We start from the raw sequence: 27,339 nt of genomic DNA on the forward strand, positions 1-27,339 counted from the left end.
TGTACCTGTATTTCCGTTATTCGGCTTTAGTGATTTCCAAGCATTCTGTCAAAGTTTTGGGAATGTTCAGACCCCTGTGTATCCCATGACTATTTCATTACTTTTGCTACTATGGTAAAACCTTACTGTAATGGACTAATTGGGACCCAAGCTATTCCGAAAAAAGCAAAATTCTGATAGAAAGCGACATCTGGACTTCCTTCTGCTAACGCAGACTTTTTCCAATAGATCAGAGTTAGTCTGGATCACACCAAAGGTTTTTAAACTGTTTTCACTACCATTGCAGTACTGTACTGTATTATACATTCACTGCTATAATCAAATGGTATAATTTTTTATTTATTTTTTAAATAACAGAACAGAGGAAGGAAAATTGAATGAATAAAAAAATAATCCATACACCAAATTACTGGCATCCTCCATTCATATACTGTACTGTAATAATACTGTACTGTACACTTATAGACGTGTCATTTATTTACCATATTGTGATGAACATAGCTGAAGTGGTCAGGTAGTCCAGACTGCTTCTGGCTTTATCAGACTTTTTCTGATATGCTGTACTGTACAGTAAGACCTCGATATAAGGGATTTCAGTGTACTGAAATTCGCTTTTATCGGAATTGAAGAACTACCGAACTAAATTCCTATATATCAGAAAAAGTTCAATAAAGCCAGAAGCAGTCTGGACTACCTGACCACTTCAGCTGTGTTTACCACAGTAAGGTAAATAAAAGACATGTCTCTCAGTATACAGACAGTATTACTATGTTATACCATTTGATTATTGTAGTGAAGGTATAATACTGTACAGTCTTGCAATGGTAATGAAAACAGTTTAGAAACCTTTGGTACAATTCAGTCTGATGTCTGATATATCGGAAAAAGTCCAGGTTAGCAGGGGAAAGTCTGGATGTCGCTTTTATCGGAATTTCACTTTTTTCTGAATGGCTTGGGCCCCAATTAGTCTGTTATAGTGAAGTCTTACTATAAAATGATTCGTGAAAGATGGGGTGTGAGGAGGTCTGTGGACACCAGAATCAAAAAGAGTGTACTGACTTGGTATGGTCATGTGGAGGGAATGGATAACAATAGTTGTGAAAAAGGTATATCTCTGCAAATTTGAAGTAGGGAAGAGGCAAGGTAGGCCAGGGAGAAGATGGAGGGATATGGTGGATAAGTGTGTGAGGATGAGAGGTACGGAAGACGGTGAGGCTAGGGGACTGACAAGAGATCGACGTGGCTGGATGAACGTTGTGAGAAGAAGTGCATGATCAGGGATTTGGCATCCCATTTATCGTGACAGTTTTTGCATTGACTATTGGATACAACAGCATTTGCATTGACTATCAGATACATTTATGTGAAGCTACAGAATGTGGTGAAAGCTTTTGGCATATCAGATAAAGCCAGGATTCCAGGGGCTAGAATGATGAGCGAATGGAAGTGTGGCCTTTTGGATTGGGCAGACCTGAGGCAGTCTGGATGTGGCTGCTCCTCACTCTGCCCTAAGGTGGGAAGGTCATGATGATGATGATGATGATGATTTCTTTACAAATCGTTAGTTCACTAATACTGCTCAAGATTTATTTCTTTATTTTAGTTTTTCATGGTTGATGAATAAAATAATGAATACTGTAATAGTTAACAAAATGAATTAATCTTGTACATTTTGTACTACTGCAAGACACTGTAATCACATTTGTTTAAGAGGTTGTTTCAAATAGAAAACATTAGTGTGGCCCTGGATACAATTGTAATTGTATACACTGCAGTGATATATATGTATATGAGTATACTGTATATCAGATATCCAAGAGAGATTGGTAACTGGGAAGGCAAATCCTCAGTCTTCCTGGTTAATTGGGATTATACTGTAATTTGTCTAGTCATAAGTGCTTGACCCTTTTTTTAAAACTTGACTACAGTAAAACCTCGATTTAACGACATTCATTCTAATGGCAACCCCAAACTACCGGCACAAATCTCCCGAGGAATATTTATGCCAAAAAAAATTAAAAAATCTCCCAAAATGGGTAAAAATTAGAAAGAAAATCAAATGCGGCGGGCGCCGCTTGCATCTCGATTGTCTGTTTGCAGTTTCCCACCAACTAGGTGTGTTTATGCTCACCCAGTCCTCATCCCGCCTAGCCTGACCCTAAAGTGAAAAACCACACGGCACTTCAAACGAGGTTTGCTGAGGATGCGATGGTAAATTGGAACGGTAACGTGGTAAAATTGCCGATGATACCATGGGCATTTGGAATTCATCTGGATGGATTCCTGCCGAGGATACGACTGGCAAAACAGTGTGACCAAAACCCAGGCGACTCAACAGAGAATGTATCGTACTACAGCACTGAACACTTAGCCTAACACTGAATACTTATTAATATTTTAGAATAAATATCAGTCGTTTTGAAACCCATATAAAGAGTTAATATTTCCTATACCTAGGAAACTGTGATGTCGATAAAATAATCACTTGTTTACAACTGAGGACTCCACTGCAGCTAGACGTACTGCAACCAGTCGCCACCTGAAAACATCACAACAACAACAACTGGATAATGTGATGTGATGTATACTTCTCATCGGCGTGTGTATCTGTTTGTAAACGAAGTTGCCTCTCCTTATTCTCTACTGAGTCAGCGACAGCGATCACTTTCCACAGTTGCTAGACAGGTCTCTGGCAACAGTGTGAGAAGCATGTCCTGTGCCGAGGATACGAGGAACGTTTGTGATAGCGTCCAAGTTTTGTTCCACTTAAATCTTCCTCGGCCGTTCCTGATACGAGGTACCATGTGATACCCCCTTTAAACTTACTTGGATTACTGTACTGCACTTATCTAGAGTACTGTACAGTTCAACACCACACCTACGTGCTTTCTTTTGTTCTAAATATAAAATTTTTTTGATTTTGTATGTCTGCACATGTTTATATGCTTTAAAATGTGTTAGCGTGTTCCAAGGGTATCGATAGGTGTAAGCCCTAATCTATTGGAATTTCATTTTTTTTTTAGCATGCTCAGGACCCCCTAGGGTGCCGTTAAATCGAGGTTTTACTGTAATCAAGATTAGACCGGTGTATTAGAATAGTCATTGTGGTTAATTTTTTTCCCTTAATGTCAGCCTGATCAAAAAATTAAGGTTTTGCATCATTTGCTACTTAAAAGTAAATTACTAAATGTTAAAGTGATTATGGGGAACATGATACGGTGTTATTGCTAGAGGGAGAAGATGATTTACCCAAAGAATGCAGTTTTCCCTTTGATGTACTCCTTTTGAAGGTTAGGCAATGTCTGTAGCAAGAGTCCAGAATAGACCTCATGAAAATTGCTGCATATAACCCAGTATTTACTTAACAGTGCATTTTGTAACTGGCCATCCACAGCAGTTTAGCATGGAGGATTTACAAGCAGATTTCAGTGTATACAGCAACAATAATTTTACTGAAACTGTTGTGTTAACTACTTTTGAGTACCAGTATTATAGTTCTTACAGGGATGTCTTATTGCAGTGGGAGCGATAAAACTGTGCAACTTTAGTGCCTGGTTTTATATTCCTTATTAACTTCTCTATCCCCCAGATACAAGATGGTGGACTGCAGGAGAAGGACAGCATCAGTTTACTGTTCACTGTGTTACGTTCAGATGAGCTTGGGGTTGCAACAGCAACAATTTTAAAAAGTGCATTTGCTTATATTGTTTGTTTTTAATGAAAACAGGGGTACGGTTTGGGATCGGGCATTTCACTGTTCATTGCCACCAACATCTGTGAAACCATCGTATGGAAGGCTTTCTCCCCTGCCACAGTTAACACTGGTAGGGGCACAGAGTTTGAAGGAGCTGTCATTGCTCTCTTCCACCTCCTGGCAACTCGGCAAGACAAGGTGAGTGCTATATCTACAGTTCTAGTACAGTCAGAAAAACTGAAAAAATTTTACCGTGCAGGCTAGCTGTTGCTGTATTTTAGGGATAGGTATTACAAACCAGAGAACTTGAGGCAGAATGATCTGGCAGCATGTAATTGAGTACTGTACTGAGTGAGTGTCGTTGACTTGGAAAATGGGGTTCTTCATAGTTAACTTCAAGTAAAGTACCCATGCATCTTCCGAAGCATTGGGGCTGGGCATAGTACATTTGAGGTTTCCTGTGACCAAAGCCAGCAAATTACTTAACAGTGTTGTGTGGAATGTTCTGGAAAATTAACGTGTGTACTAAGACAGGTTAATAGCATGAAAATATCAACCAAACTTCTAACTACAGTAGACAAATTTCCAGTCAAAATTGTTTAAAAGTAGGATATTTGTAGAAGTAAAAATTACTCTGAAAATTGCTGTGCTAACCTTGTCTGTTCTTTCTTACAGCCATATCTCGCAGGTTGCATGTGTGACAAGACATTTAGTTGCAGTTAGTTATTACTGTAGGTTAATGAAGGATAATCAGTTTTTTTTTTTAAATAACACATTACTTCTTTCAGCTTTGTGGTAGGTTGGGGCGCTTACCATCCACTCACACATTGTAGTGCTGCCCTCGGACGTCTGCCGATTCCTCTCCTCCATCCTTCTTTCCTTCCATCCTCTCCTGTCTTTCTTTCCTTCATTATTTCTTACTCCTTCTGCCTACAGGTGACTTTACACTCCCTCTTCTCTCTTTCTTTCCTTCATTCTTTCCTCTTCCTTCTGTTTGTGGGTGACTCTACAATGAGTGACAAGTGAAATGGTTTCTTGTACACCAGGAAACCATTTACTATGTTGGGTGGTAGCTATATAACCAAATATTGGCGCCTGGTGGTTTAGCAGGTAATTACGGCTCTCTAGTTGGATTGAGCCAGTGAAGGTTTATATCCAAGGGGTGGTTGGGATTTATTGCTCACATAATGCCACTCAGGGATTAGTGAGGCTTGGCACTCTCATCTTAAATGTCAAGACCAACTTGCCTAGCCCTGGGCTGCTACACTTCTCATGGGGCAGTGTAGGATTGGATGATGGTGATGATGATGACTTCTTTCAGTCATTATTTATGCTGTACATGTTTTTCATCTCATCCAGTCCTCATCTGGGGGGGGGGGGTTCAGGATGATGATTGCATAGCTTTCAATGTGTATTTCTTGACATTTTTGTCATGTTATGCCATTCATCTGTGAAATCTGTCCAAATTGTTTCCAGTTGGATGTATCAGGACTTGTACCCATTCTTTCCATGCAACTCAACCAGATACCATTCTTTCCTAGTCCCATTTCATGTACATATTTTCTTCCCATTCACTATTACTTAAACATATACATAGTCATTCCAGCTTGTCCTTGCCTTCAACTACATAGTGAGGTGTAGTTTTCTGAAGACAGGTTTGTCAAACAGAACATTGCATCCTAGGAAAAATTTGAGTAGGGATGGGTTCATATTGGTCTGTTTATGGTGGCTACCCTTTAAAGGATGCAGGATCTTTGTACTTCCCCACCTCCCAACCCATTCCCCATTTCATTTATAAAGGCTCCAGCATGCTTGCATGTGATGTGCTTGGTCACCTAATGACAGCTACCTCTGCTGCACAGTCTGTAGCAGCCTCCTATTCAGTCCCTTTTCCCTGAGGACCTGGTCCTTAATGGGTTTGCCTTTTGCAATCCTTCCCTCATTGTTCACACCTATCATTCTGCACCCATTTGCCATAATTCTCTCTCTCTCTCTCTCTCTCTCTCTCTCTCTCTCTCTCTCTCTCTCATTGGATTTTAAATGTATCAAATAATATACAAAACCCAGTTAATTGTTTTCATAATTCTCAAATTTGTATTAATCATACAATAATACTAAATTTCTCTCAATTTTCAGTATGGTTATTGAACTTTCAAGGTGGCATTTGAGAAAATATTAAATATAGTATGGTACAGGGAAAGGGTAGAGTCAGTAACTGTATTTCACATCCTGTTTTGCAGCTGATATGAATGTGGTAGCATTAACTTTGTTATCTTAACAGGTGCGTGCCTTGCGTGAAGCGTTCTACCGCCAGAATCTGCCAAACCTCACCAACCTCCTAGCTACCGTCCTAATCTTTGGCATCGTCATCTATTTCCAGGTTGGTAGTTCCCACAAGTCTAACCTTCTTGAGCTTTTACTGTACAGTTTATCAAGGGTCTGTTGGCACATTGCTTTTTGAGAGGGGTATGGCGCGTAGTTCTCACAATGTCCATCTCAGCAGTTACTTCAGCAAACAAGGGATGAGGCAATGGCACACCTAGTGTCTGACTTGGCTCATATCTCTGACTATTTGTGAGTACGTTTAAGTACTTGGGTAGTGTGATGAGTAAGGATGGAGGTTTGGAGGGTGAAGTGCTTGAAAGGGTACAGCAGGGAAGAAAGGTTGCTGGTTCTTTGAAAGCAGTGATAAGTAACAGGGAAGTTAGCATGGAAGTGAAAAAGTTACTACATGACAGTACTGTATTGTGATACCAACTCTAACGTACGGAAGTGAAGCTTGGACATTGTTGGAAGGACACAAGTCAAGAGTGAGAGCAGTGGAAATGAGTTATTTAAGAGGAGCCTGTGGAGTCACGTGGAGAGACAGGCTGACGAATGAGGATATAAAGGAGCATTGTGGTGTGGATGTGGATGTGATAGGAAGTGTTATGAGGAACACACTGAGGTGGTTTGGCCATGTGGAGAGGATGGAGGGTAAAAGACTGACGAAGAGAGTGTATGTGAGTGAGGTGGAGGGGGGAAGAGGGAGGGGGAGGCCGAGGATGAGATGGAGGGATGGGGTGGAGAGGTATATGAGAGAGGGGGCTGTGAGTTGGGAGCAGGGCAGTGAAATGGCGGGGGACAGGGCGACTTGGAGGCGATTTGTTTGTGGCCACCCCAAACGGGATTGAGGCGTCTGGCAATAGATAGATAGATAGATATATATATATATATATATATAGTGTACAGTATATGTATGTATGTATGTACTGTATATATTGTATATGTATGTAGCTATACCCCTTTATGCGATACCGTGCCTTAGCGATGAAAGAAAATTAACATCCTTCCCTGCCCAGTGATGGCTAGGCTCCGGTTGTGATGGGCTTTTTGTGTGTGTGTGTGTGTTTAGGTTGATTTTTAACATTTTTTACTTTGATTAATGTGCTTCAGTCATAGATGGGGTGAACACTGTCATTTTTGGGTATAGTTTACTAAGTTTGTTTTTTGCCAGACATTTTTGATGATTTTCAGATTTTATTTTTGGGTTTGGGTGAGTTATAAACTGCTTTTAGGCTTGGTTTTGCCTGTTTTAAAGCTCCTTGGGAATATAGGTGAGATTAAATCTTGTTTTCGGACTCTTTTGTGTGGGTTTTGGACATTATTGGGGAGGGGGGAATCCCAAGGCTTCCAAATGTATCCTCATATTTTCTGTGTTATAACATCCCCATTTGACAATACCCCAGCTCAGTGATGGGTTTTCTCAGACACATCTCATTGTTACAGCAGGGACAACCTGTAAGCATTTTGATGAATTGGAAACTTGAAACCAGGGTGTTTGCTGTTCATACGACAGATAAACTGAGTCTTCTTTTGCAGGTGTCATTTAAATGTTTCTGTACTTGAGTACAGTATGGCTACAATTATAGCATCATAAGAATTGAGTAATGCTAAAAGTAGGATGGTTAGTAGTAAGCTGTAGATATTTTTAGGTATGGTTTTAAAATAAGTAACATGTTCTAATATGACGGAGGAGAAATTGAAGGATGGACTGAAAGTGTTATAATGGTGATAGATATTAACCCCTTCGTGCACCATGACTCAAAATGAGTTAAAACGGTGTTAGTCTGAAGAGGAACCAATGATGCACTCGTCAGTGTTGGTCTGAAGGGATGCCAATTAGGCAATTCTGAACAAAAAATCAGCAAAAATTATGTTTTAGCATGAAATGCATCAATATTTGGTGCATCATAGGGGAGGGTGTCTATTTCCAGGCCAGCGCTCTCAAATAGTCAGCATTCTCTCGGTTTTTGGTCGTGGAGGGGGAGGCTTATGATTTTTGGAGATTTACGCGAAAACTATTGGTCATATCAGAATTCCAACAACACCACGTGAAAGCTCATGAAATTCTGCTTCTAGAAACATGCTTAGCTCTTGCACTATGCATGCTAAATTTTGTGCTAGAGTGTAGGGCAGTTATTTTCACTGTTGAACAAGTGTATTCTCACCTCATTTTGGTATTTTCACGGTACTTTTACTCATCAGTTTTTGTGTTTTTTATTAGCTTATCGGATAGTATAAACATGAGAGAAGATGATGTTATACAATTTATGCCATTGTAACCAGTTTCTGGGGCAAATACATGGGAATGTTTTCCATTTTGCACGAGTCCAGCCTGCCATCTTGGCCTTTTCTCTGATCATGTCACACACACTTAAAGAAAACGTACAGTACGTGAGGGGGTTAATTACCACCTTAAGCAATTTGATTGTGTTGGTACCTACAATTGAGTCTTCAGCAGTTAGGATTACAAATGAAGAGTTGAGAAATGTCATCGGACTTGAATGTATGTGTTGTGATGAGAAGGGGTAGATTGAGATAGTTCAGGCATGTTGAGAAGATGGAGGAGGACTGCTGCATGTGGAAGGTGAGGGATGCAAATGTTGGTGTTAGGGTTGCAAGTGGCAGACTGAAGACAACCTGGTACATAGTTAATGAGTATGACCTCAGGGATAAGGGATTGAATAGGGAGCCTGCTGGAAATCAAGTAGTATAACCAAGGCCAACACATGCAAACATGTTGGAGCCTTTACAAACAAAGTGAAATGTCATGACCAGAAATTTGATAGAGACTACTAATGTATTACAGGGCTTCAGAGTAGACCTACCTATCAAGTCTGCTCGCTACCGTGGCCAGTATTCTTCCTACCCCATCAAACTTTTCTACACTTCAAACATTCCCATCATCCTACAGTCTGCTCTTGTTTCAAACCTGTATGTCATTTCACAGGTAAGGTTATTGGTTCATTGAGCCAGGTTACAGTATGATGTTCACAATATAAATTAAGCGCACATGAAATCTTTGAATGCTGTTATTCTCAGATTCAGCTTTTCATTGTTTTGTGTTTTGCTCAGCCTCAGTATGTATAATTTGATTGATTCATGAGAATGAAAAGCAAGGAAAGTAATGGCTATAAACAATCCACAAAATCAGTGAAATAAGTAAAATACCACTCAAATACAGTAGCTTATAAAATCAGTATGCAATTTTAATCAGTACGTTCATCACCATTACCATAAACTTACTCCCACTGATCTGGGTTTGATAGGCTATAGAAGTAGGAACAGGAAAGTTCATAAGAATTAATCAATGGGTCTGTATGTGCAGCGGTTCACCATTGATATTACAGCCTTAATTTGCATTACAGAAGAGTGGGTAGGGTCCATTCCCTGTGAAATGGACCACTGCAAAGGAAGCTGTCCTCTTGTGGTTTAAAAGATTAAGTTCTGGTTACGTGTGTGGGGTAGAGACCATTCCATTGATGGTCAGGTAAAGAGATGCAACTCTTTTCATCCACATCTCCCACAGTATCTATAATGAGATGCCTTAATTTGGAAGGGGATGGCAACAAAATTACCATGTCTCTGTTCTCTTTCAGGCTTCCATTCCATATTGATATAGCTCTCCACTTCATCAGTCTTCCACTTATGTGATATTCATCCATTTTGGTTTTATTTCCTCACCTCCCATGCATCACCCAGTTATATACCCATATCCAGGCATCTTTTATGGCCTTTCATGCTGGCTTTCACCATCATTTATGTGCATAAATCCCATCATCATCATCATCATCATCCAGACCACCCTTCCCACCCAAGGGGAGGGTGAGGAGCAGCAATGTCCAGACAGCCCAAATTTGCCCAATCCAATGGACCACGGCTCCATTCACTCATCATTGAAGCCCCCGGAATCCTGGCTCTATCAAATATGCCAAAAACATTCACCACGTTCTATAGCTTCACACAGACGTTTCCAATAGAGTCAATCCGGATGCTGCCACGTTAAAAAGGGGTGCCAAATCCCTGCTTATGCACTTCTTCTCACAGCATTCATCCACCCAGCTTGAACTCTTGTCAGTTCCCTAGCCTTACCAACTTCCAAACCTCTCTTCCTCACACACTCATCCACAATATCTCTCCACCTTCTCCTTGGCCTGCATCACCTCCTTCCTCTTTCAGATTTGCTCAGATGCACCTTTTTCACCACTTTGTTGTTATCCATTCTCTCCACATGACCATACCATCTCAGTACATTCTTTGACTCTGGTGTCCACCGACTTCCTCACTCCAGATCTTTCACAAATTACATTATTTCATATCTTATCCACCCTCTGTACTTCACATACATTCCTCAGCAGTCCCATCTCCACTGTTCTTACTCTTGACTTTTCATTTTCATGCCGCACCATAGTCTCACATCGTTATGTTAAATTTGGCACTCCTTCATGTAAGCCTCATGCAGCTGCAACACTCAAGCCTTTGTTTCTTATCAAGGCTTTCATTGCATCAGCTACTTTTCTTCCTTGTGTCACTCTTTCCATTTCTTTTGTACATTTTCCTCTTTTCTCTCACTATACCCAGATATTTGAACACTCTCACCAATTCCAGTCTTTCTCCATTAACTGTAACATCGCACTGGGAGTCATCTTCTGTCTCAATAATCATCACTTTACTCTTTTCTGCATTTACTGTCAAGGCACGACGCTCACAGACATCAGCAAGACTCTGCCCTAGCCTGCCAAGTTCATGTCTGGTATCTGCAAGCAGTACTGCATCATCAGCATACAACAGATATGAGATATTCCATCTGTCACCATTCATTACCAGCACCATCTCTCTCTCCCCATTATTCGTGTTTTTACTTCTCTCATCACCCCATCCATATATATATATATATATATATATTGAACAACCATGGAGACATCACACTACCTTGTCGCACACCCACATTGGTCGTGAATGTTTCACTGAGTTGCCCATTAACCCTTACACATGCTTCATTACTATAATAAAAACTCTTGACGGCACCTAGTAGCTTACCATCTGCACCGTACATGCGCAAAACCTTCCACAATCCTTCTCTGTCTGCTTTGTCATATGCTTTTTTCAGATCCATGAATGCCATAAACACCTTATGCTCTTTCTCACAGGCCTTCTCTGCTATCTGTGTCGCGGCAAATATTTGATCCAAACACCCTGTTCATCACTCACTAGGACTTCTGATATCCTATAATAAGTCCCTGTACTTTCCAGGGCTCTTGCTAACTTCCGATGGTTGCAAGCCATTTGGCTTCTAAGGTTTCAGATTTATGAGCCAAATAAATTTTTAGTAACCAAACTGACTACGAGGCGAAATATTTTATGAGCAATAAATATATTTAATTATTTACACATTTTGATTATTAGAATCATATAATGAGGTTTTGAACATTCACAGTGCCGACAAGGAAAGACTTAATAATCAATCACTAGTGCTTTCTTGTTCATTTCAGTTCAGTTTCGTTTTTAAAGGCTCCAACATGCTTGCATGTGTCGGCCTTGGTCACCTAATGGCGGCTCTCCACGCTACACAATCCATTGCAGCCTCCCTGTTCAGTCCCTTAACCCTGAGGTCGTAATGACCTCGTCCCATGTCTTTCTCGGACTATCCCTCATAACCCCACCCCAAGTATTAACACTTCTCACCTTCCTCACCCAACTATCATCCCCCATCCTCTCCACATGTCCAAACCATCTCAATCTACCTCTCCTCCTCATAACACCAATACACTCCAGTCCCATCCTACCTCTCAACTCTTCCATTGTAAACCCAGCCCCTCCAGGCCTTGGACGCAGGGACGCACTGCACATCCAGCTAATCATTGTCATTTCTGTACGTCTGAGCTGGCGGATATCTTCCTCCTTCACTGCCCAGGTCTCACTACCATACTGGGTTTTGAAGTGGATGTATTTTCTCCTCACCAAAAGGTGACTTTGTTCGCTGAAGGGAAAAAATACTCGTATTTGCGAGCTGTGGCTCGCCAAATAAGAGCCCTGCCTTCCCTACCACACTCAATAAACTTGGGCCACAGTAATTCTTGCACTCACTTCACTCACCTTTATTTTTGTGCAGGAGTACAATCACAGCCTTTTTCCATGCTGCTGGCAATGTTTCACACATCCATGCCTTCTTACATATCTCCAACAGGCACTTCATTCCACTCTCTCCACTACACTTAATCATCTCTGCATACACCTCATCAACCCCAGCTGCTTTCCCATTTTTCAGCCGCTTCACAGCACACTTCACCTGTGTGAGTGTCACGTCTCCTGGCACTGCATTCCTTCTCTGCACACCCCCACAACCAATCATGTTTACAGCCACTCTGTTCTCTCTATTCCCATTCATCAGGCTTTCAGAATATTCTTTCCATCTGGTCCTTACTTCATCTCTTTGGGTTAATAATCTACCACCTGCATCCTTCACACCATCACATTTCTTTCTGCTTTCATATCTACATTTCTGTTAATAAAGAATTTTTGCACAACTGTGTATAGCCAGAAAAAAATAGATTCAGTTGCTGTTATTGTCAGTCTGTTGCTTGATACCATATTTCTGTAAGGGGTGGCCACAAGTAAATTGGTTCCATGTCACCCTCTCCTCTGTCATCAAGGTCCCCTCTTTCCAGCATAAACCCTCCACTCTCATATCTCTCCACCCCATCCCTGCATCTCGTAACAGTAGACTTTACTACTTCACTGTTGTAACAAGTTGCAGATAAAATTTTAAATGACTTGACAAGTTGCATAATCCCAAAATCACCCCACCTTGCATGTTATAACTTCAGAAGAAACATTGCTATGTTGAGAGTACATAGTGCAAGGTTGAGAGCAGAGAAGGCCTATAGATAACATAGTTTGTTCACTCCTTTCTGCATGCTTCTGCCATTGCCACATTCTGTGGCAAATTTTTTTTTTTTTTATGCAGCACCATATCAGTTCATGTGTACCACACTTTTACTATTATCATTCTTGGTCATCAGTTTTTTCAGTGCAGCCTTTCCATCTGCTGCTTATTTCTGTGTTCCATTTATCATCATTCTTACATTTTAAGGTTTATTCACAGCCTTTTTACAGGTTAAGTTTTATCTACACTCTTGTATACAGTTTTCTTTGATGGTTTATTATTATTCAGGAAATTCACATTAACACTTTCAGCTGTGTCCTGTGATATACTATGTATTTCTGTAAGGATTCAAGTTCCACCACAAACTATGCCACAAAGGTGAAGGGATTCAGATTCAGCACTCATAAAAAATACACTTTGTATTTTGTGCTTGTCTGCCTTAAGTGTTGTCAAACCAACCTTGGAACTGCTCAGGATTTAGCTCCAAAGCTCCTTCTCTCTCTCTCTCTCTCTCTCTCTCTCTCTCTCTGACACACACACACACACACACACACACACACACACACACACACACACACACACAGAGTTTGAAGGTTTTAATTTGCTTCAATAGTTCTCTCTCTCTCTCTCTCTCTCTCTCTCTCTCTCTCTCTCTCTCTCTCTCTGACACACACACACACACACACACACACACACACACACACACACACACACAGTTTGAAGTATTTGCATCAATAGTTCTCACTCTTCTCCTTCAGTATTTTCTTTCATTATCTCAGTTCTTGAATTCTCCTATTACTGTAATTTTTCCTTCCTCATCTCTTTCTCCCTCCGGATCTCATCAGTTTGTTCTTTTCTTACCAGATAACACATTGGCAATCCTCCTTAAAAAATACAACTTTCCTAAACAGGCACTCTGTGTTTGCAAACCCAGATTTTTTAAATATCCGTGTTCTGTTTAATTATTCAGTACACCTCCCAGTTTTTCCATGTTTTTCATATACTTATTAAATTATGTGTTATTCTTGTTTAATAGCTGACTACATTATCTTTGTTCAGATGCTGGCAGTGAAATTCCAAGGGAACTTCTTCGTTGGTCTGCTGGGGGTTTGGGCTGACACTGGATCTGGTGGCCCTGGACGTGCATCATACCCAGTAGGGGGCTTGTGTTACTACATGTCCCCTCCAGAGTCCTTTGGCCATATTTTGGAGGACCCCATCCATGCAATAGTCTACATTGCCTTTATGCTTGGATCTTGTGCCTTCTTCTCAAAGACTTGGATTGAGGTCTCCGGTTCCTCCGCTAAAGATGTATGTACTGTATTTTGCTTGTTCTGTATAGTTATCATACATTAATAGGATTTAATGTGGTGATGTTTAAAGTTGTGATATTTAAAAAGGGGCACTCACCATCCACTCACTCGATGTAGTGCTGCTGTGGGTGTCTCCCCTTTCCTCCCTTCCATCCACTTCCATCTTTCATTGCTTTATTCCTTCCTCTTCCTTCTGCCTACAGGTGACTTTACACTCCCTCTTGTGTCTTTCTTTCCTTCATTCTTTCCTCTTCCTTCTGCCCATGGGTGACTACACTGAGTGACAAGCCAAGTGGCTTCCTGTACACCAGGAAACCATTTACTATGCTGGGTGATGACCATATAACCAAATTATGGTGCCATGGGTTTTAGTGGGTAATTAAGGCTCTCCAATCAGATTGAGTTTGTGTAGGTTTATATCCAACCAGTGGTTGCGGTTTATTGCCCACATTATGCCACTCATGGATGAGTGAGGCTGGTCACTCTGATCTTAAATGTCAGGGCCGATTTGCCTAGCCCTGGGTTCCTGTGGTTCTCATGGGGCAATATAGGCTTAGATGATGAATGAATGAATGATTTTCTAAAATACAGTATTAAGGTAACTCTCAATGATTGTTTTCAGTACAGTGCAGTAATATGATTTGTGAAAGGTGCAGAGTGAGGAAGTCTGTGGACACCAGAATCAGAGTGAGTGTTCTGACCTGGTACATTTATATGGAGAGAATGGATAACAACAGAGTGGTGAAAAGGTATATCTGAGTAAATTTGAAGGAGGGAGGAGGAGAGGTAGGCCAAGGAGAAGGTTGAGGGATATGGCGGATGAATATGTGAGGAAGAGGTGTACAGAAGTCGGTGAGGCTAGGGGACTGACAAGAGATCGAGCAGGCTGGATGAATTTTGTGAGAAGTCGTGCATGGTCAGGGATTTGGCACCCCTTTTTAACGTGACAGCGTTCAGATTGACTCTGTCAGATACGTTTATGTGAAGCTGCAGGGTGTGGTGAAAGTTTTTGGTGTGTCAGATAGAGCCAGGATTCCAAGGGCTTGAATGATGAGTGAATGGAAGCATGGCCCATTGAATTGGTCAAACTTGGGCTGTCTGGACATTGCTACTCCTCACCCTGCCCTAGGGTGGGAAAGGAGGTCCTGATGATGGCAATGATGATGACAACACTTCCGCATTTTAAATAAAAGAACTTTGTTCTTTGACTCGTACTGCGCTAGGGACATAGATATACGTCCGCCCCTAAACTGCCAGCGACGTAGGTCTACCTCCTGCACCGTTGAGAAGTCACTGCAAGCAACCAAAGTAAAATGGAGGGTAATAATGTGTCTCGCTAACTTCAGACATTTTTCCACTATGCTTCCTATGCTGATTTAGGAGCATGGGAGGCGAGTGACAGCCTTCCCAGGCTCGCAGCCACTCGCTCTCACAGTAACCTCGAAAATTTCAGAGGTTGAGTGGCACCAACCTGACTCAGTTCAACTAACTTTCTGGCTTTGGTGATTACTTTTATTAATGCCATGGATCTTATATTGATGTATTAAGCCCATTTAGCTACAGAGAAAAAATACAAAATCAGTTCACAGGCTCACAGCTGCTCTGCTTTCTCGGTAACCTTGAAGATTTCAGGGGTTGAGTGACACCAACCAGACTCGATTCAACTAACTTTCTGGCTTTGGTAATTATTTTTATTAATGCCAGGGATCTTATATTGATGTATTAAGCCCATTTAGCCAGAAAAAAATAAAAAAAAAAGAAAATGAGCTGACAGAGAGGGGTATCTCCCCATCCCCCCCACAACACAGTGTAGGTTAAAAGAACTCCTCAGCCTAGTCACACTCTTACCCTGTCTTTTTGCAGTTCTCCCTGTCATGTGAACATAAGAAACCAGGTTAGAGGATAACCAAAGCAGTGTTCATTACGGAAGACTATGTTATACCCAGTTTTTCAAAACAGGTTGCCAAACAACTGAAGGAGCAGCAGATGGTGATGAGAGGCCACAGAGAGAAGTCCATGATTCATGAACTGAACCGCTACATTCCTACAGCAGCTGCTTTTGGTGGCCTGTGTATTGGTGCACTGTCAGTCTTAGCTGACTTCCTTGGTGCTATTGGGTCAGGCACAGGTTAGTCATCGCTCGCCATTTTGTTTTGAATAGCTTTAATTTTAACATTGGTTTCCTCACTTCAGATGTTGAACTAAGGTTTAATGTTGTAACACATTGATGGTGTATCCTGTGTGAAAGTTTGCCTTTGCTGTCACATCTCGCAGTTTATTTTACCTACATTCCTCATTCCAAGAGTTTGATTGCAGCTTTTTGTCACTCCAGTGGTACAACTTTACTCATCCAGAAAGTTTCTTCCCTAATTTCATTTTTGGCATTAATTATACATTTGTAAACACTGACCTATTTTCAGAATTTTTTGTTTTCCTTCCATCTCAGCAGTCTGTTTTCTTTCTGTTGATGTACTCCTTGTTTATTCCCATTTTCTTAGCATCTAAGCCTCTTGCATTTTCCCTGTCACTTTTTAAGTCTTTGTTGTATCACACCATGTTATTCCATTCCATTATTGTTAGCTGATATGCTAGCAGTGCCATGCACATCTTCAGCATCCTGGATCAAACTACAGTATATTTATGCATGTTACTGAAGTGATGTAGTGCTAGATGGGGGCATTTATCATCTACCAGTTCAATATAGTGCCATCTCCTGGAGACTCTTCACTGAATGACATGACTAATGGTTTCCTTTAACCCAGGAAACCTTTTACAACACTGGGTGGTAATCATATAGCCAGATAACATGATGTGGAGCCTACTTTGGAGCCACTCATGATTGGTTGGAGGAATGCAAATGTGGCCTTCATCCAGGAACCAAATCTTCACACACTCTCCTGCACCTTATATTGGGGAGGCACTGTCTGCTGCAAACGAACATCAGTTCACTACATGGGTTGGCCTTGCAGGAGTGGGTGCTTGCCTCTGTTTGATTGGTCTCCTTGAGCAGACAGATCATAGTTGCTCTGTTATCACTACCAAATTGATGATTTGTAGTATTGTTTAGCGCCCCTATTTAGGGCAGTACTCCCGAGGTGCATGGCAAGCTGGTGATAGGGAGAGCTGGAGCTCCCGTTTCACCAGCCCTCAGGACTTGATCCTGACCATCTCCCTTTGCTGAACATTTTCAGTGCATTCATTTACACAGAGAGTAGGCCAACATGCTCTCATAATACCTCTGCCTTCAATTGTCTACACCACACCACATGCACATAACATACCACACCTTTTATTCACTCTCCTTAGCAATGGCCACTGCAGTGTTACTATCAAATGAGGTGGTACCTCGGATTGCCACCACCGGCAGGGTAGGGCTGGTGGCACGGGGTTTTCCCGGTCGCCATCAAGCGACTGTGCCAGCAGCGACTCTTGCAATTTCCAGTGATGCTCGTCAGCGTAGAAGTGAAAGTGCGGCCTTATTTTTTACCAACATCCGTGGCCTTAGAACAAATTTAAACTCAGTTCATTTTTTCCTTCATTCCATATCCCCTCTGGCCCTTTTCCTCACAGAACCACAAATCTCACCCTCTACTGATATATCCCCATTTTGTTTTCCCGGTTACCATCTCCTCACAGACTCCAGTAACAAGGGCAGCACCTGTTGTTATATCAAATCCCAAAATGCAGTTGATAAAGTTATAAACTTCACTTCATGCAGTTTTGATTACTCATTGTATAAACTAAATTGTCAAAATATTACCAAATATATCTGTGTAGTCTATCGCTCCCCCAATGCTTCTTCGGAACCCAGTGTATTTGATTCCATATCCACACAGTTGAGTAACCTTAACCTTGCCCTTAGCACTGAAATTACCCTTTTGGGTGATTTTAACATACATAATGTTGAATGGTTATTGCACTCAGACAGGACTGATGACACTGGTCTAGAGTACGAGTTGTTTGCAGAATCGTTTAATCTCACCCAGCAGGTAAAGCAACCAACCAGAATACCTGATAATCCTGACCATAATGCCCATCTCTTGGATTTATTCTTGACAAATAATCCAGATCAATACAGGATAGAGGTTCTGTCACCACTTGGATCCTTTGACCACAATCTCATCAAAGCCTCATTAGTAAACCCCCCCACACCTCCCCGTTCTGAACCTGTCAGGATGACCCGATGGCACTTTGATAGGGCAGACTGGGATGAATTTAGAAATTATCTTGCTGACATTCCACGGCAGTCTTTCTTCTCTAGTGATCCCAATTCTTCCCAGTCCCGCATTTGTGACTTAATACTATCTGGTGTGGATTTATTCATACCAAGTCAGCAGTTCACTAAAAGATTAAACTCTCCAAAATGGTTTGATGGCAACTGTGCCAGAGCAATGGCCAAAAAGTCATTAGCGTATAACTCTTACTTAAAATCAAAAACATCTGCATCACCCTCTGTTTAAAATTGCTAGAAATCATGCCAAAGCTGTAATAAATCTAGCTAAATCTAACTTTCTTCAAAAGCAAGCATCAAAACTACTTTACAACCCTAATGACAATAGAATATTCTGGTCAACTCTTAATTCTTTCAATAAAAACTTTTAACAAGTCATCATCCATTCCCCCACTAAAATCTTCAGATGGCAACATTGCAAATGACGTGTGTGCAAAAGCAGATATTTTTGCCAGTACATTTGCCAAAAATTCTACCATAGACTTTGCCAGCCAGAACGTCCCAGTACTAGAACTTCCAAAATTGTTCCACTTAAAATACAGACAAGATACATAAAATCCATCCTAGACAATTTACCTACAAATAAAGCTCCGGGCCCAGATGGAATTCTGCCAGTTGTTTCGAAAAAGTGTTCCCCTGAGCTTGCCGCTGTTCTAGCTAAATTATTCAGACTATGCATACGTACTTCTTCATTCCCAAATTCATGGAAAGTAGCCAATATCCACCCAGTTCCGAAGAAAGGAAGTTCCTCTGACCCCACTGATTACAGACCAATAGCAGTCACATCTTCTCTTGGTAAGGTATTTGAAAATTTAATTAATAAGCACACTGTTAAACATCTTGAATCCAACAACTTAATTAGTGATAGACAACATGATTTTTGCCACAAAGATCCACCATTGACATACTCAATCTCCTAACTCATACCATCCATCAATCAGTTGACCTACATGGAGAAACTCATGCAGTTGCCCTTGATATTTCTAAAGCTTTCGATAGAGTATGGCACCATTCCCTGCTGTCCAAACTCCTTTGCTGTGGACTAACGTCTTTTGTTCCTTTGATTTCCTCATACCTTAGTGACAGGAAAATAAGAGTAAAAGTAGATGATGTATATTCCAATTTCCACTCAATTAACGCCGGCGTGCCGCAGGAATCAGTTCTGGTCCCAACCCTGTTCCTGGTTCATATTAATGATCTCTTATATGTCACCCACAATCCCATCAACTCATATGCAGATGACTCAACACTACATAGTTCATTCACACTTGGACATCCATTTACAAAGTCTAATATCTCTACCTCTCAACTCAGTACAACCATCTCCAAAAATCAAGACCTATCTACGATCAGTGAATGGGGACAAAACAACCTTGTCTCATTTAATGCTAGTAAAACTAAATATATACAATGTACTAATAGACAGATATTGCCAGATTCATATATTACCTTCAGTACTACTAATATTCCCATCTCCAAAAGTATTGAAATTCTCGGCATCTCACTTACCAGTGCCCTCAGCTGGACCTCTCATGTTAGATCACTTGCTAAAACCACTTCAAAGAAACTTGGACTAATGTACAGAGTCCATAACTTCTTCACTGACGAGCAGTTAGCTGTAATTTATAAGAGTCATGTGCGCTCTTAGCTTGAATATTGCTCACCCCTGTGGAATGGATGTGGAGAGGTTGCATTAAAACAATTAGACAAAATTCAGAACAAGGCTGTTAGAATTATTAACAACCCTGCCATTACAAATAAACTACCTCCCCTACAAGTAAGAAGGAATGTTGCCTCCCTTGCATTATTTTACAGATATTTTTATGACAAATGCTCAGACGAAGTTGTGTCCATGGTGCCATCTCTCCATGCCTTCCCTCGTGCTACATGGGCATCTGGTAGGGCTCATGACCGGAATGTCACCCAGCCATATTGCAGAACTTCTGCCTATCAGAATTCTTTCATTCCCCTTGCTGAATCTCTTTGGAACTTACTTCCTGAGTTGTTTCCCTCCAAACTTCATCCTACAGCTGTTCAAGTCTAACTGTTACAGATATTTTATGAACAGAGGACACCAGTAATCTGATTTATAGATTTTTTTTTTTTTTTTTTTTTTTTTTTTTTTTTTTTTAAGGCCATTTGTATGTTCATGCTGGGATTCATAAACAGTAGAATATATCTCATGTACTATTATGACTACCCATGGTTAATTAAGATTTTTTAACCCAGATGCAAGAGATAAATCTGACAGTATTCTTTTAGAGAAAAAAATATGAGCTTAACTGGAAGTGGAAAATGTGTAACAGGTACTTATCTGGAAGCATTGATGGGAAAAGGATGTGTGTCTGCATCTGCTAGGATTTCTTCAATAAGTATGCATCTTGAGAGCATTGATTCATTATCCAATCCTACGTTGCCGCATGAGGAGCGTAGGAGCCCGAGGCTAGGCAAGTTGGTCCTGACATTTAAGATGAGTGTGACCAGCTGCACTCATCCCTGGGTGGCATTACATGAGCAAAAAATCCCAACCACTCCTTGGATAGGAACCTGCACCAACTCAATCTGATTGGAGCACCATAATTACCAACTAAACCACAAGGTGCCATAATTTGGTTATATAGTTACCACCCAGCATAGTAAATGGTTTCTGGTGTACAGGAAACCATTTGGCTTGTCACTTAGTGTAGAGTCATCAATAGGCAGAAGGAGAAGGAAATAATGAAGGAAAGACAGACAGAAGAGGGAGTGTAAAGTCACCCATTGGCAGAAGGACAAAGACAGAATGAAGAAAAGAAAGACAGAAGAGGAAGGAGAGAGGGAAGGAAAACAGGAAAGGTCAGACATCCAAGAGCAACACTACATAGTAAAGTGAGTGGATGATGAGTGCCTCCACCAACCACGTGCCAAAATAATTCATTTTTTCATCAGTTGCATTATAAACTGTTTTCTCTCTCCAAAATCATCATGGTAAAAAAAAAAAAAAAAAAAAAAAAAAAAAAGGCTTTTGCAGAAAATGTTGTCCTCCCTTGATGAAGAATGAACATGAATTATGAACCTGTTGTATGTTCTGTTTTCACATACAAATGAAGCTTACAAATGTTTCTTATGATTTAAGAATTATTGTGGATGATCAGTCATTTCTAAAAACTTTTTATTAGGGTTGGAAAACTAATGCACTACAATCCCGGATATCTGGTATCCAGGTAACCGAGATTATCAGACAACTGAGAAAATTTACGAACTAGCAGATATATAAAAATATATATATATACCAGTAACAGTATGTGCCACTTTGAATGTCCACCCCTCACAAGAGACAGAGTGAAGTCAGGAGACATGAAAGAAAGGCATTTCTGGTCAAGGTCATTTCATAGGTAATCCTCTTCCCAGCCCTCCTCCCCCCTCTATCACCTCTAATCCAGCCACCCTCCACACCTCTATAAATCACTAGTCTGTTTACTGCTTCCAGTCAGTAAACAAGTACTGTCACTGTTGTGTTTTCATGTGATACAGTGATTTGTACACGGTGATGCCTAAAGTGTAGACTAGTCTTCATTGCATGGTGCCTACCTTGAAACAGAAGCAGAACATCTGCAGTAGACATGAAAAACACTGTATGAACATTATAAGACACTTAGGTGGGTGGGGTCGCTCACCAGCCACTCACTTGATGTAGGGCTGCTTTGGGTATCTGCTCTTTCTTCTTCCTTCCCTCCTCTTCTGTCTTTCCTCTCTTCATTCTTTACTCTTCCTTCAGCCTACGGGTGACTTTACACTCCCTTTTCTTTCTTTCCATCATTCTTTCCCCTTCCTTGCATCTGTGGGTGATTCTACACGGAGTGACAAGCCAAGTGGTTTCCTGTACACCAGGAAACCATTTACTACTCTGGGTGGTAACTACATAACAAAAATATGGTGCCTGTTGGCTTTGTGGGTAATTAAGGCACTCCAGTTAGAGCCTGGTAGGTTTATATCCAAGAGGTGGTTGGGGTTTGTTGCTCATGTAATGCTACTCAGGGATGAGTGAGGCTGATCACTCTCATCTTAAATGTAAGGACCAACCTGCCTAGCCCTGGGCTCCTACCCTCCTCATGGGGCAACATAGGATTGGATGGTGGATGGATGGATAAGACACTTAGAACAGAATTTAACTTAGGAAATACCAAGGCCCAGGGACCCAAGCACAAGGAATTAAACTAAAGAAATAAATCTTGAGCATTTATTGGTGACCTGATGATTTGGAAAGAAGTGTTGTATGTTTTGCAGATGATAAATACATGGGAATTGCAAGCACAGTAATTTTATCCATCAAAACAAACCTTCATGTCTGTCAGCTAGATTTTATCTTCTCTGCCAGTGCAAATGCATTCAGAGATTAATTTATTGCTACATCTGAGAATGCATAGCTCTTGACCTAGAAGGTAAAATCTAGCTGATAAAATGAAGGTTCGTTTTGTTGGATGAAATTACTTTGCTTCAAATTCGCATGCATTTATTTTATTACTGTATTTACAAAACAGCTGAATGGAGTGAATGAGGGGATGGAGTGACTGCAGTCAGGTGAGGAAGAAATAGGTGGGCCCTGACAAGATGCACAATTGTGAGCAAGAAAATCATGAAAATTCTAGTGTACAACACTTCTTTCCAAATCATCAGTTCACCAATAATTGCTCAAAATTTATTTTTTTAGTTTATCTTTCCATGTTTTTATGAATAACGAACAATACTTCACAAAATGGACTTAACGTGTGCATACTGCATTAGTGCAATCCCGTGTGTTATGACTATCGGATGTGTTTAAGAGGAGGTAATGTTTCAGATGGAATCTGTTAATGTGGCCTTGGATGCAAGTAGTAGTATATATACTGCAGTGATACAGCCTGTTTATAAGAGTATATATCAGATATCTGGGGAAAATTGGTAACCAGGAAGGCAAATTCCCCTAGCTTCCCTGTTAACTGGGATTAGTACTGTCTTTTACTCCAGCACTAGGTAGGGGGGCGCCGTAGCACAGTGGTAACGCACTGGACTTGTGATCTGGGGATTGCAAGTTCGAGCCTCGCCCGGGCTGCCGTGCCGGGAGGGGTAGCTCCCTCCTGTAACCCTAGCGGGGCTGTATAGTCCAATACAGGGCTTAGCTCAGGGGAACTCCATTTCTCCCATTTTTTCCAGTACTAGGTCAAAACTTAAAGTAAGTCATAATTGCAAGAGCCCATTTTGAGTGTCCTCTTTTCTGATGAAAATTCAGCTTTTCAGTGCTTTTCATGATGTACTAACTTACATGAATGGTCACTCATCTATTTGGGATTCCCCCCCCCCCCAAAGTAGGTCAGAATGAATAGTAATTATTAGTAGAGTTATATACCATTTAGATTTATCTCCAGAATATATACGGGCTATTTGCCAAAAAAGTTAATGAATTGGCAGTGAATGCCACTTTTTGTAATGTTTTGACAAGGTTAGATAATGCTGTGCCAAGAAATTTGGTGCTTTTTCTCCATTGAGAACTGAATTGTTTCACAGTGAATCTCCATTATGCTAATGTATATGCTTGTGGTCAGTGGGGGCACCCATCATCCACTCATTCAGTGTAGTAGTAGTCTATTTCAGGGTAATTATACATTGAGTGACAAGCCCAGTGATTTTCTGTAAACTGGGAAATCATTTAATACCCTGGTTGGTAACCTTATAACCAACCAACAGGTGTTCTCTACGTTTAAACAAATAGGTTGGCAGAGGGTTAGTGCCCCTCCCTGGAAAATAACTAACTGAAAATACAGTACAAACAAGAATACTCAGACATGAAGGTGATTTGTTTGTGGCCATCCTTTATGGGATTAAGGCATCTGGCAATAGATAGCTAGGTAGACTCGTATGTAGTAAGGGTTGGAGTGGAGAGGTATACGAGAGTGGGGGATGTGCAACAAAATGGCCGGAGACAGGATGACATGGAGGTGATTTTTTGTGGCCACCCCTTATGGGGTTAAGACATTTGGCTAATAGATAGATAGATAGAACTGATAGACTTGTAAATAATATGTTCTTCATTTTTCTGTGTTAAGAGAACAAACTAAAGCTTTTGTGAGTAGTTACTAAGGTATATTATTCATTATTCTAAAATTTACTGTCTCTGTTTCAGGTATTCTTCTAGCCGTGACCATCATTTATCAGTACTTTGAAATATTTGTGAAGGAGCAGAGTGAAATGGGTGGCATGAGTACACTTCTGTTCTAAGCTTGCATCTCAGGAGTTTAGTTGAATATATTGTGGAGAGTGTGTATGTTTGTACATGTGACACGAATGAGAGTGGTGTATCCTTGGTGGGTCGAGAGCAAAGGAATCATTGAGAAGAACTTGGCAGTTTCATATTGCAGACTGTATTCTGGGTAAGTAATTACTGTTGTTTGGGGATGATAAAAAAGGCTGCTCGAGATGGAGTGGTTCCCTTCTCTCCAAGGTTTCACAATGTATAAACTTTTATAAAGTGTGTACGGTATGTGATTTTTGTTGAGGTTTCAAACCTTGTTTTTTTTTTTTTTTTAATTTATTTTTTTATTAAATGAATATTTATAGAGCAGGTTTGTCAGATAGACCTGTTAAACATGTTAACTACTAATTTATGTCTGTTAGTGTTAATGGAAGACGTGAGGCAGTCTTGCACTAATGATAGTGCTCTGACTCTTGGGGGGGTGAGAGAAAAAAAAAAAAAAAGGCAAGTTTTTCTGATGTTTATACTTTTTACATGTATGAAGTAGTGTAAGAACAATTATGGAAAAACATGAAACTTCTATCAATGTTGCCTATTTCTTAGCCCTTTGAGAAGAGTACTGTGAAATGACTTATTTTTATTATAAATATATATATATATATATATATATAATATATATATATATAATATATATATATTGAACTGAAGGACCAGTCAGAGCCAGGTGTTTAAGCTTTCTGTACAGTTTTACCTAGTGGTGAAACATAACACAGTAAGCACAAATGTTGCTGCATTGTTTTTTTAACACTTCATGAAAACCATTTGTCTGGAGCATAGGTCAGTCTTCAACATGTAACTGATTGGACCTATGTAGGCTAGTCTGAGGCCCCTACACCTTGATTGAAATGGGATTGGCTAACATTTTACTGCTTGAAGAACTCTCTACCAGACACATGTAGGAGTACTTATAGCTGCTAAGCATTCCATTTATTACCTAATGCATTTCAGGTGGGGAGATGTAAAAGTTAGACTGGTCTCAGGGGTAAAGAAGTCTGGTGTGCTTCTGACTGGATATGAATGTAAAGGGCATACAAGTATATGATTGCAATTAAGGGTGGAAAGAGACATTAGTAGATCAAGAAAATAGCTAGATGTATTATATGAATAAAAAAAAACAAGAGCTATGTTGGTGAAAGGAGAGGTTTAATTTGGTGGGGGTAATATAAATACTTCAGTGCAGAAAAAAAGGGGGGGGAAGTGGATAAATAAATGAAGTTAAAGTAGTATTGCATGGGGATGGAAGGTGTCTGGTGCTATGCAGGTGTTTATAATAAATGGTTGGCTTGAAAACAGGCTGCAAGAGGATTGCATGTGACTGTGACCACAGTAACATTTGGAAGGAGAAGGAAGGTGTCTGGTGCTATGAAGGCCATAATAATAAATGATGGGTGTGAGTATGGAGGCTGCAAGAGGAATGCCTGTTGTGACTGTGACCATAGTTACATTAAGGTGGGAAACTATGTGGCACGCAAGTTAAAATATCGGTAAGAGTGGTGCAAGTGGGATATATGTACTGTATGCGGAGTGCAAAGAGTGGATGGGATCAGAATAGTGATTTGCGAAAATTTTGGAGTAGGGAATTTTGTTGATAACGTGGTGGAAGTGAGGAAGTCTCTGGACACCAGAATTGAAGAGAGTGTACTGAGATGGTATGGTCATGTTGACAGAATGGATAACAATAGAGTGGTGAAAGAGGTATATCTGAGTTAATTTAAAGAAGGAAAGTGGCAAGGTAGGCCAAGGAATAGGTGGAAGGATATGGTGGATGAGTGTGTGAGTAAGAGAAGTATGGAATTTGGTGAGGCTAGGGAACTGACAAGAGATTGAGCTGAGTGGATGAAAGAAGTGTATGATCAGGGAAGGCCAAGGAGAAGGTGGAAGGATATGGTGAATGAGAGTGTGAGTAAGAGGTATGGAAGTCGGTGAGGCTAGGGAATTGACAATAGATTGAGCTGGCTGGTCGAACGTTGTGAGAAGTGTATGATAGGGATTTAGGCACCCCTTTTTATTGTGACAAGCGTCTAGATTGAGTCTATCGGATATGTTCATGTGAACCTACAGAATGTGGTGAATGTTTATGGCGTATCAGATAGAGCTAGGCTTCCAGGGGTTTCAATGATGAGTGAAAGGAAGCATGGCCCATTGGAGTGCACAAACTTAGGCTGTCTGGACGTGCTGCTTGACATCCTGCTCAGGGGTGGGAAAGGAGGTCCGGATGATGATGGTGGTGGTGGTGAAAGTGTGTTTGCTAAGACAGTATGGTCATAGGAAGAGAACAGATGAAGACAGCATGGTGGAAGGTATATAGGAGAGCTTGAAAGAGGGAGGAGGCATGGAAGGTCGAGGAGGAGGTGGGAGGTATACTGAATGTGTATGCAAAAGCAAGGTAGAGAAGTTAATAAGGTAATGAATTGTTAGAGCTTGATGGTTAAATGATCTGCATACAGAGGAGCAAATGATAGAGTAGTGAAGTAGAGCAAGGATTCTGGGGGCTTGACAGGTGTCTGTATGGTTGTCAGACCACTTTAACTGGGCATCATGTTGAAAGTTCTTACACTTCTGTATTGTCGTTTTAATGTTTGTTGGATCTACCTCACCACAGCCTTTGATGGGAAAAAAGTCCAG

General features: G+C 40.7%; 1 protein-coding gene across 1 annotated transcript in view; it reads left to right on the top strand.

The window, feature by feature from the left end:
- The window catches only part of Sec61alpha (SEC61 translocon subunit alpha), a 34,922-nt gene extending 9,697 nt beyond the window's left edge, over positions 1–25,225 (top strand). Inside the window, exons 5-10 of the mRNA XM_080273751.1 lie at positions 3,728–3,892; positions 5,976–6,074; positions 8,826–8,966; positions 13,962–14,213; positions 16,175–16,343; positions 24,586–25,225. Coding sequence (XP_080129877.1) covers positions 3,728–3,892; positions 5,976–6,074; positions 8,826–8,966; positions 13,962–14,213; positions 16,175–16,343; positions 24,586–24,680 — 921 coding nt within the window. The 3' untranslated portion in view covers positions 24,681–25,225. The remainder of the gene's footprint in view (positions 1–3,727; positions 3,893–5,975; positions 6,075–8,825; positions 8,967–13,961; positions 14,214–16,174; positions 16,344–24,585) is intronic.
- The last annotated feature ends 2,114 nt before the right edge of the window (positions 25,226–27,339 follow it).

Source organism: Coenobita brevimanus, chromosome 55 (assembly GCF_032717465.1).
Source record: "Coenobita brevimanus isolate Jiangsu-jjx chromosome 55, ASM3271746v2, whole genome shotgun sequence".
NCBI classification, from domain to species: domain Eukaryota; kingdom Metazoa; phylum Arthropoda; class Malacostraca; order Decapoda; family Coenobitidae; genus Coenobita; species Coenobita brevimanus.